The following is a 12,500-nucleotide window of genomic DNA, read 5'->3' as shown; positions in this document are numbered from 1 at the left end:
AAAAAAGAATTTCTTTTTCGTATCCAAAAAATTTATCGACTTTTCAAAAAATGCTGGAAACAAAAATGGATTCCTTCACAAGAGAAAAAATTTCCTATAAAGAATTGTCGAATTTTTGGAGCTATACTAATGAAGAAAAAAGAAAGAAACTAACTAATGAATTTCTAAATAGGGCAAAAGTTCTAGATAAGGAATTTTATCCTATGGATATATTTGAAAACCGAATTAGATTGTGTAATGATGAAACAAAAATAAAATACTTAATTAAAATATATGATCCTTTGCTGAACGGACCCTTTCGTGGACGAATCCAAAATTCTTTTTTACCCTCAATCAAAAATGAAAAAACTTACAAAAAAAATGACATTTTGATAAATAAGATTCATAGTATACTTCTTTCTAATAAGAATAGTAATAATAATAGTATTTATTCAGAATTTGAACAGAAAATTCATATATTTGATAGAAAATTATTAGTAACTGAATTCTCTTTTTTTTTTTTTCTAATTAATCAATTTTCTAAAAAATCAGTATCAAGCTTGAATTTTAAAATAGTTTATTATTTATTTCCAGAACATGAACAAGAAAAATTGGATTCCGAAGAAAATAAAAAAATCCAATTTTTCTTTGATGCAATTAGAACTGATCTGAACAATAAAACACTAGTAAATATAAATAGAAAAAAATGTATTGGAATAAACGAAATCAGTAAAAAAGTTCCCCTATGGTCATACAAATTTATCGACGAATTAAAACAACTGGGGGGGAAAAATGAAGCAGAAAATTTTCAGATTCGTTCTAGAAAAGCCAAACGTGTAGTGGTTTTTACTAAAAATTTACAGAAACAGAATAAGGGTACCCATAATGATACTGGAAATACTGAGAATACTAAAAAAAACGAATTGGCTTTACTACGTTATTCACAACAACCGGATTTTCGGCGAGACATAATCAAAGGATCCATACGTGCTCAAAGGCGTAAAACAGTTACTTGGAAATTTTTTCAAAGAACTGTGCATTCCCCCCTTTTTTTGGACAAATTTGAGAAACGCTTGTTCTTTTTTTTTGATAGTTTCGAGTCAATGAAAATCTTTTTTCTGTTCCAAAATTGGATTCGAAAAAAGACAAAATTTCCAATTTTGGATTATACAGAGGAAAAGGCAAAAGAAAGTGAGAAAAAAGAGGAGGACGACAAAAAAAAAATAAACGAAAATGCGGAAAAAAAACGTATAGAAATAGCAGAAGCCTGGGATAACTTTATATTTGCTCAAGGAATAAGAGGTTTTTTATTAATAACCCAATCGATTCTTCGAAAATATATTAAATTACCCTCATTGATAATAACTAAAAATATCGTTCGTATACTACTTTTTCAATTTCCCGAATGGTCAGAAGATTATAGGGATTGGAAGAGAGAAATGTATATTAAATGTACCTATAATGGCGTTCAATTATCTGAAACAGAATTTCCCCAAAAATGGCTAACAGACGGTATTCAGATAAAGATCTTATTTCCTTTTCGTCTGAAACCTTGGCACAGATCTAAGTTACGATCCAATGAAAAGGAAAAAGATAGAATGAAAAAAAAAGTGAAAAAAAAAGAACTTCTGTTTTTTAACAATTTGGGGAAGGGAAGTTGAATTGCCCTTTTCTGATTCTCAAAAAAATCGATTTTCTTTTTGTGATCCTATTTTTAAAGAACTCAAAAAAAAAAAGAAAAAATTGAAAAATTATTTTTTTCGAGTTCTAAAAGTTTTAAATGAAAGAACAAAATGGTTTCTAAATATCTCAAAAGATATTGCAAAATGGATCAGCAAAAGTATTCTATTTCTAAAAAAAAAAATAAAACAACTCTTCATTTTTAATTTTACAAATTTTCATTCTTTATTTTTATTATTTGTTAGACTCAAAAAAATAAATGAATTGAATGAAAACAAAAAAGATTCAACAATTTGTAAGAATAATCCAATTATTTTCGAATCAACCATTCCAATTCAATCTATAAATTGGGGAAATTGTTCATTGATAAAAAAAAAATAAAAGACCTGAATGCTAAAACAAAAACTATTCTAAAACAAATAGAAAAAATGACAAAAGAAAAAAGGAAAGGGGGACTTCTAATTTCAGAGATAAATATTCATTCGAACAAAACAACTTATGATACTAAAAGATTAGAATTAGAAAAAAATATTTTGCAGATATTACAAATAAGAAATGTTCGATTAACTCGTAAATCACATTTTTTTTTTAAATTTTTCCTGAAAAGGATATACATAGATATCCTTCTATATATCATTAGTATTCCTAGGATCAATATACAACTTTTTCTGGAATCAAAAAAAAAAATGATAAATAGATCCATTTACAATAATGAAGTAAATACAGAAATAACTGATAAAACAAATCAAAGTATAATTCACTTTATTTCGATTATACACAATACTAGTAATACGAATTCACAGAATTCTTGTAACGTCTCCTTTTTGTCACAAGCATATGTATTTTTTAAATTATCACAAAACCAAGTAATCAACATTAACATAGATAAGTATAAGTTAAGATATGTTTTTCAATATCATGGAAGATTTTTTTTTCTTAAGAATGAAATAAAGGATTCTTTTTTTGGAGTACAAGGAATATTTCATTCCAAATTAAAACATAAGAACCCTCCCAATTCTGTAATGAATCAATGGACAAATTGGTTAAAGGGTCATTATCAATATGACTTATCTAAAAGCATATGGTCTAGATTAGTACCACAAAAATGGAGAAATAGAATCAATGAACATCGTGTGGCTCAAAATAAAGATTTAACCAACTGTGATTCTTATGAAAAAACCCGATTAATTCTTTACAAAGAAGAACAAATAGACGCATTAAAAAAAAAAAAATGAAAAAACAATATAGATATGATCTTTTATCCTATAACTCTATTAATTATACGGAAAATAAAGACTCATATATTTATGGATATAGATCATCATTCCACGCAAATAAAAAGCAAGCGATTTCTTCTAATTACAACACGCATAAAAAAAAATTATTTGATATAATGAGTAATATCTCTATGAAGAATTATACAGCGGAAGATGCTATTATAGATATGGAAAAAAATCTGGATAGAAAGTATTTTGATTGGATGGGAATAAATGTAGAAATACTAAATCGTTCCATATCGAGTACGAAATTTTTTTTCGTTTCAGAATTTTTGATATTTTCTAATGCATATAAATATCAAAATAACCCGCGGATCATACCAATCAAATCACTTTTTTTCCATTTTAATATAAATATAAATCAAAATGTTAGTGAAAATCAAAATAACATTACTGAAAAGAAAAGAATAATAGATATTTTTAGACCATCGAAAAAAAAGAAATCTCCGGAATTCGAGTTAGAGACTCAAAATCGAGCAAAAACAGAATGCGCGGGTCGAGTAAATCTTGAATCATCTCCCTCAAACCAAAAAAAAGATATTGAAAAAAAATTTGCGGAATTGGACAGTAAAAAGGATGGTAAGGGTATAAAGAAAAAGAAAGACAAGAACAAGATGAAGGCTAAACTAAATTTCTTAACAAGAATTTTTTTTACTTTTCATTTGGACTGGAAGAATTTCTTAGGTAAAAGAATATTAAATAATGTCAAAGTATACTGTCTCCTGATTAGATTGAAAAATTTAAGAGAAATTGCTATAACCTCTATTCAAAGGGAAGAACTAGATCTAAAAATTATGCTGATTCAAAATCATAAGGATTTCACTTTTCCAGGCTTGAAGAAAAATGAAAATACAAAATTTATGAAAAACGAATTTTTTATTATCAAACCAGTTCGCCTGTCTAGAAAAAACAATAAACAATTTTTTATGTATCAAACCATGGGTATCTCATTAATTCGTAAGAGTAAGTACAAAATGAATCAAAAATACTCCGAAAAAAGTAATGTTGATAAGAAAAATTTTGAAAAATACATTACACGGACAAGAGATCCAAAAATAACAGAAAAAAAAAAAAAAAAAAAATTATAATTTGCTTGTTCCTGAAAATATTTTATCCGCTAGACGTCGTAGAGAGTTGAGAATTGTAATTTGTTTAAATCCTAAGAATATAAATAGTATGCATAGAAACACAATATTTTACAATGAAAATAAAGGTAATAATTTTTTGACTCAAAAACGAAAAGATCTTGACAGAGATAAAAAAAAACTAATGAATTTCCAAATTTTTCTTTGGCCAAATTATAGATTAGAAGAATTAGCTTGTATAAATCGCTATTGGTTTAATACCCATAATGGAAGTCGTTTCAATATAGTAAGGCTACATATGTATCCGCGATTGAAAATTCGTTAATCGAAATTTGTCTTCTATTTACCATAATATATATCTGGTATATGAAGACAAATTGTTATATACATAACATAAATGGGAACACACATTGTGGCATTGATACTAATCTAATGATGTATCCATTAGATCGAAAAAAGAATCAACAAAATTGTCTTTTATTTTTCAAGCATACAATTTGTTATTTGGTGAATCCATAAATATGGTATCTTTTCTATCTATTTAGATTGGATTGATTAATAAGAAAGAATGAATTCAATCAGGAATTCCTAAGGAAATTCAGATTTATATACAAAAATGAGTATCATTACTATTACTGATCAATAAAAATATTTATCAAAAGCGAGGGGAAGAGGAAAGCTTTCATTTCATTTTTTTATGGTAAAAAATTCATTTATACCTGTTATTTCAGAAGAAAAAAAAGAAGAAAACCCGGGATCAGTTGAATTTCAAATATTCCATTTTACCAATAAGATACGAAGACTTACTTCGCATTTTGAATTGCACCGAAAAGACTATTTATCTCAAAGGGGTTTACGTAAAATTCTGGGAAAACGGCAACGATTACTGTCTTATTTGTCAAAAAAAAGTAGAATACGTTATAAAAAATTAATAAATCAGTTTGATATTCGGGAGTCACAAATTCGTTAATTTGAAGAGTCATTTTCAATTATTCGATTTATTAGATCTTGAATTTTGATGAATTTTTTTTTTTTTTTAAAGCGATTCATTCTTCTATGAATCGAGGAAAAAAATCTATGAATATCCCAGCTACAAGAAAGGACCTCATGATAGTAAATATGGGACCTCACCACCCATCAATGCATGGTGTTCTTCGACTTATTGTTACTCTGGATGGTGAGGATGTTATTGATTGTGAACCAATATTGGGTTATTTACACAGAGGGATGGAAAAAATTGCAGAAAACCGAACAATTATACAATATCTCCCTTATGTAACACGTTGGGATTATTTAGCTACTATGTTCACAGAAGCAATAACTGTAAACGGACCAGAACAGTTGGGAAATATTCAAGTACCTAAAAGAGCTAGCTATATCCGAGTAATTATGTTAGAGTTGAGTCGTATAGCTTCTCATCTACTGTGGCTGGGACCTTTTATGGCAGATATTGGTGCACAAACCCCTTTCTTCTATATTTTCCGAGAAAGAGAATTAATATATGATCTATTCGAAGCTGCGACAGGTATGAGAATGATGCATAATTTTTTTCGTATCGGAGGGGTAGCGGCTGATTTACCTCATGGTTGGATAGATAAATGTTTTGAATTCTGCGATTATTTTTTAACAAAGGTTGTTGAATATCAAAGACTTATTATGCGAAATCCTATTTTTTTAGAACGGGTTGAGGGAGTAGGCGTTGTTGATGGAGAGGAAGTAATAAATTGGGGTTTATCAGGACCAATGCTTCGGGCTTCCGGAATACAATGGGATCTACGTAAAGTTGATAATTATGAGTGTTATGAGGAATTTGATTGGGAAGTTCAATGGCAAAAAGAAGGAGATTCGTTAGCTCGTTATTTAGTTCGAATTGGTGAAATGACGGAATCTATAAAAATTATTCAACAGGCTTTGGAAGGAATTCCCGGCGGACCATATGAAAATTTAGAAATTCGCTGCTTAGATAAAGAAACAGAGCCAGAATGGAATGATTTTGAATATCGATTTATTAGTAAAAAAGCGTCTCCGACTTTTGAATTGCCGAAACAAGAACTTTATGTAAGAGTTGAGGCTCCTAAGGGAGAATTAGGAATTTTTCTAATAGGTGATCAAAATGGTTTTCCTTGGAGATGGAAATTCGTCCACCGGGTTTTATCAATTTGCAAATTCTTCCTCAATTAGTTAAAACAATGAAATTGGCCGATATTATGACAATACTAGGTAGCATAGATATCATTATGGGAGAGGTTGATCGTTGAAATGATAATTGATACAACAGAAATACAAGATATCCATTTTTTTTTCAGATTGGAATCTTTTAAAGAGGTATATGGAATTCTATGGGTATTTGCCCCTATTTTTATTCTTGTATTAGGAATCACAATAAGTGTACTAGCAATTGTATGGTTAGAAAGAGAAATATCCGCAGGGATACAACAGCGTATTGGACCTGAATATGCTGGTCCTTTTGGAGTTCTTCAAGCTCTAGCAGACGGAACAAAACTACTTTTCAAGGAGAATCTTATTCCATCTAGAGGAGATATTAATTTATTCAGTATCGGACCATTCATATCAGTCATATCAATTATAATAAGCTATTCAGTAATTCCTTTTAATTATAACTTTGTTTTATCTGACCTCAATATCGGTGTTTTTTTATGGATTGCTATTTCAAGTATTGCTCCCATTGGACTTCTTATGTCAGGATATGGGTCAAATAATAAATATTCCTTTTTGGGTGGTCTACGAGCTGCTGCTCAATCGATTAGTTATGAAATACCATTAACTCTATGTGTGTTATCAATATCTCTACGTGCGATTCGTTGAGACAGAAGCTTTTCGATACTATTGCTATACTCCCCCCTTTCTTTATAGTGCTTTCTAGTAAAGAAGGATAATAAATTGAATATATATCCTTATCATTATTCTTTTTCGAAATTCGGATTGAAGAATTTAATCAGATAGTTATATGAGTGAAATAAAACAGCTTCTATTGAATAGAATTTATTAATTCTATATATATACTATATTACTTATAGTTATATATTACTTATAGTTAATAGATAGTATGAGGAGTTAAAATTGCAGTCAAAATATTGAGTCTCATTTTCCATGTATAAGAATTAAGTGAAAAAAAAAATTCTATTCTATTTCTTCAGTAGAAGAGGTCATTTACCCCCAAGGTTGGTTGATTAGTCATCCTGTCTTGAAGCGGGCACAAAAGAAAAACCAACCTTTTTTTTGAGTTTTCACTATCATTTGTATGAATTATCATACATGTATTAACATAACTAAAGGGGTTTAATAAAAAAATGAATGGATGGGTAGAAACACCAAAATACACAAAGGATTAGTAACGCAAATTTTTTTAAATATCCAAAAGAGCATTTATACATAATAGAAAAAGAATACTAATTGGGGCTTTAAGTTGGTAGAAAAAATCAGGCAGTACTCCCTACAATTCCGATCCAGAGTATGCTCCCATCCACTGATTAAATAAATGACTATCAGGAACGAAATAATCCTTTACTTTTGTTTTCATTAATTCACTTTTTTTTTTGAGTCCCTTTTTAGTTGCACAAAAAAAGGCTAGGAGCGAAAGAAAAAGTGATACCCTTTTTCTTTTTTTTTCTTACATCTATATTCTAGGAAGATGGAATTCATGTCATAATTCAGAAAACGAATGTATAATTCTTTTTTGTAATCGAAAATGATGGAGAAGTTATTGAGAATTCTATAAAGAGTATTTTATTGAAGAATTCAGTTATTACTCAACAAATTCCAATTTTTTTTTAAAGGGATAAGATCAATTCAGAAGTACTTTTTGTATCTTTTATTTATTCAAATAAAATTTGAAATGTATTTTTCTTTATTATTAATTTTTTCATTAAATAAAACAAAACAGACAGAATTCAATTGGTCTAATTCAGAACCGTCCGATAAAATCGAATCTTATCCATTTTATAAATATATCAAGAGATAAATAATCGGTCTGGTCCTTAGATTTATTGAAGGCTTAAAAGGAGCCGTATGAGGTGAAAAATCTCATGTACGGTTCTGTAATAGAGATGGGAACAGTAATGTTATCACCGACTAGGATTATCTAACAGCTTAAGTACAGTTGATATAGTTGAAGCGCAATCCAAATATGGTTTTTGGGGATGGAATTTGTGGCGTCAACCTATGGGTTTCATCGTTTTTCTAATTTCTTCTTTAGCAGAATGTGAAAGATTACCTTTTGATTTACCAGAAGCGGAAGAAGAATTAATAGCGGGTTATCAAACCGAATATTCGGGTATCAAATTTGGCTTATTTTACATTGCTTCCTATTTAAACCTATTAATTTCTTCCTTGTTTGTAACAGTTCTTTACTTTGGTGGTCCGAATATCTCTATTCCGTACATATTTGTTTCTGAATTTTTTGAAATAAATAAAGCATATGGAGTTTTTGTAACAACAATTGGTATCTTTATTACACTAGCTAAAACTTATTTGTTCTTATTCGTTTCTATCACAACAAGATGGACTTTACCTAGGCTAAGAATAGATCAATTATTAAATTTTGGATGGAAGTTTCTTTTACCCATTTCTCTCGGTAATCTATTATTAACAACTTCGTCTCAATTGTTTTCACTATAAAAAACGGACCTTCTATATTCATAACTTGTCTCAAACAAGAGAAAGAAAAAAAACAAAAATAATCAGAGATATTCACGATATGTTCCTTATGATAACTGGATTTATGAATTATGGTCAACAAACAGTCCGAGCTGCAAGGTACATTGGTCAAAGTTTCACGATTACCTTATCTCACGCAAATCGTTTACCTGTAACTATTCAATATCCTTATGAAAAAATAATCACATCGGAACGTTTCCGTGGTCGAATACATTTCGAATTTGATAAATGCATTGCTTGTGAAGTATGTGTTCGTGTATGTCCCATAGATCTACCCGTTGTTGATTGGAAACTGGAAACTGATATTCGAAAGAAACGATTGCTTAATTACAGTATTGATTTCGGAATCTGTATATTTTGTGGTAACTGTATTGAGTATTGTCCAACAAATTGTTTATCAATGACTGAAGAATATGAACTTTCGACTTATGATCGTCACGAATTGAATTATAATCAAATTGCTTTGGGCCGTTTACCAGTGTCAGTAATTGATGATTATACAATTCGAACAATTCAAATAAAATTAAGTTAATTATAATATAATTATAAAATCTTTTTCTAAAAATAAAGATTATATAAATCAAATCATATTCGATATATTTCTATATATAAATATATGTATTTGAATAATATATATGAATAATATAAATTTGGATAATAAGAAAAATGTTATTAAAAAAAAAGAATAAATCTTAGAGGTAGATATTTTTATATTAGATATTCTATTAGTAGAAATATTCGATACATATATTATATATATACTTTAGTTTTCGTATAGTTTCAAACTACTCTTTCATAGAAAGAATGGAATGACATTGATCCTATAACTGTACCTATAGCAATTCACACTTATTATCTTAGGATTTGATTGAATTCAATGCGGAGAGAAATTTAGTATTTAGTATATAATTTTTTTCCTGGTCATATCAATAAAGTCATGAAATTTCGATTTATTTATCTCTTATTTTACATATAATGGATTTGCCTGAACCGATACATGATTTTCTTTTAGTCTTTCTGGGATCGGGTCTTATATTAGGAAGTCTAGGAGTAATATTACTTACCAACCCAATTTTTTCTGCTTTTTCGTTGGGACTGGTTCTTGTTTGTATATCTTTAGTCTATATTTTATCAAACTCCCATTTTGTAGCTGCATCGCAGCTACTTATTTACGTGGGCGCTATAAATGTTTTAATCATATTTGCTGTAATGTTCATGAATAGGTCAGAATATTACCAAGATTTTCGTCTTTGGACCATTGGGGATGGAATTACTTTGATGGTTTGTACAAGTATTTTTGTTTCACTAATAACTACTATTCCAGATACATCATGGTACGGGATTATTTGGACTGTGAGACCAAATCAGATTATAGAACAAGATTTTATAAGTACTAGTCAACAAATTGGAATTCATTTATCAACAGATTTTTTTCTTCCATTTGAACTCATTTCCATAATTCTTTTAGCTGCTTTGATAGGTGCAATTGTTGTGGCTCGCCAATAAGAACTTATTCTAACTAATAATCTAAATCTGAATTCTATTTTGTTTAATTTTCTCCCAGTTATTTCCGTTGAATTCTTGTTCATATTGATGAAATGAATCAAAATTGGTAAGGAGTTGGTCAATGATGTTCGAGCATGTACTTATTTTGAGTGCCTATTTATTTTCTATGGGTATCTATGGATTAATCACGAGTCGAAATATGGTTAGAGCCCTTATGTGTCTTGAACTTATACTGAATGCAGTTAATATAAATTTCGTAACCTTTTCTGATTTTTTTGATAGTCGCCAATTAAAAGGAAATATTTTTTCAATTTTTGTTATAGCTGTTGCAGCCGCTGAAGCAGCTATCGGACCTGCTATTGTTTCCTCAATTTATCGTAACAAAAAATCAACCCGTATGAATCAATTGAATTTGTTGAATAAATAGTATTGATTATAATAAATCATAAAAAGTAGAATTTAGAATGAATAGTGTAATATTTATCAATTCAAATTAGCATGTATGATACGCAACTTAGAATCATGTTTGTGAAAATAAATAAAAGAAATCAAAGTATTTTGGTCCTATTCTCTTCTTATGAATTGATCTATAAGTCTATTTTTATTAGCAAAATTCTGATAAATCATTGATTCATCTGGTGTCTAAATATAGAATTCATTTACGAGTTTACTAGATCGAAAATTTTCAATTTTTGATGTTCAAAGATTTCTATAGATTCAATGTCACATTCAGTAAAGATTTATGATACATGTATAGGATGTACTCAATGTGTTCGAGCCTGCCCCACAGATGTATTAGAAATGATACCTTGGGACGGATGTAAAGCTAAGCAAATTGCTTCTGCCCCAAGAACAGAGGACTGTGTTGGTTGTAAGAGGTGTGAATCCGCCTGTCCGACGGATTTCTTAAGTGTTCGAGTTTATTTATGGCATGAGACAACTCGAAGCATGGGTCTAGCTTATTGATACGTTTCAAAAAACACCACACAAATACGTTTTTTTTTACTGACAAAAACCCGCGCTCAAAATAGAAAAAAAATTGCTTTTCTATTTTGAGCGCGGGTTTTTCTGGTCTAAGTATATCTTATTTTTATCACGAATTATTTTCCTTGGTTAACAATAATTGTAGTTTTGCCAATAGCTGGAGGTTCCTTAATTTTCTTATTTCCTCATAAAGGAAATAAGGTGATTAGGTGGTATACTATTTGTATATGCTTAATGGATCTCCTTCTAACAACCTATGCATTTTGTTATCATTTAGAATTGGATGATCCACTAATTCAATTGACAGAGAATTATAAATGGATCCATTTTTTTGACTTTTACTGGAGATTCGGAATAGATGGACTCTCTTTAGGACCCATTTTATTGACAGGATTTATCACCACTTTAGCTACGTTAGCAGCTCAGCCGGTTACTCGAGAATCACCATTTTTTTATTTCCTGATGTTAGCAATGTATAGTGGTCAAATAGGATCATTTTCTTCTCGAGACATTTTACTTTTTTCATCATGTGGGAATTAGAATTAATTCCCGTTTATCTACTTTTATCTATGTGGGGGGGTAAGAAACGTTTGTATTCAGCTACAAAGTTTATTTTGTACACTGCAGGAAGTTCCATTTTTTTATTAATGGGAATTCTGGCTATGGGTTTATATGGTTCTAATGAACCAACATTAAATTTTGAATCATTAACTAATCAATCGTATCCCATGGCGCTGGAAATAATTTTCTATATGGGATTTTTTATTGCTTTACTGTCAAATCGCCAATTATACCTTTCCATACATGGTTACCAGACACCCACGGGGAGGCACATTACAGCACTTGTATGCTTTTAGCCGGAATCTTATTAAAAATGGGAGCATATGGATTGGTTCGAATTAATATGGAATTATTATCCCGCGCTCATTCTATATTTTGCCCCTGGTTAATGCTATTAGGTTCAATTCAAATAATCTATGCAGCTTCAACATCTCTTGGTCAACGTAATTTAAAAAAAAGAATAGCTTATTCCTCAGTATCTCATATGGGTTTCTTAATTATAGGAATTAGTTCTATAAGCGATACGGGACTTAATGGCGCTATTTTACAAATAATCTCTCATGGATTTATTGGCGCTGCGCTTTTTTTTCTTGGCGGGAACTAGTTATGATAGACTACGTCTTCTTTATCTCGACGAAATGGGCGGAATGGCTATCCCAATGCCAAAAATATTCACCATTTTCACTATTTTATCGATGGCTTTCTTGCATTGCCGGGCATGAGCGGTTTTGTTGCAGAATTGATAGTTTTT

General features: G+C 29.7%; 1 protein-coding gene and 1 pseudogene across 1 annotated transcript; both read left to right on the top strand.

The window, feature by feature from the left end:
• The first annotated feature begins 4,355 nt into the window (after positions 1-4,355).
• LOC113854996 lies at positions 4,356-9,363 on the top strand (annotated as a pseudogene).
• Positions 9,364-9,673: 310 nt separating this feature from the next.
• On the top strand, positions 9,674-11,600 carry LOC113860200 (NAD(P)H-quinone oxidoreductase subunit 6, chloroplastic-like). Its single transcript, XM_027492918.1, has 2 exons — positions 9,674-10,200; positions 10,316-11,600. Exons 1-2 carry the CDS (start codon positions 9,674-9,676, stop codon positions 10,629-10,631), a joined length of 843 nt encoding a protein of 280 aa, XP_027348719.1. The 3' UTR covers positions 10,632-11,600.
• The last annotated feature ends 900 nt before the right edge of the window (positions 11,601-12,500 follow it).

The sequence above is a fragment of the Abrus precatorius genome, unplaced genomic scaffold (genome assembly GCF_003935025.1).
Source record: "Abrus precatorius isolate BTA unplaced genomic scaffold, Abrus_2018 Scaffold0, whole genome shotgun sequence".
Classification (NCBI taxonomy): Eukaryota; Viridiplantae; Streptophyta; class Magnoliopsida; order Fabales; family Fabaceae; genus Abrus; species Abrus precatorius.
Note: the sequence above shows the minus strand (reverse complement) of the source record. Positions and strands in the feature narration are given on the sequence as shown.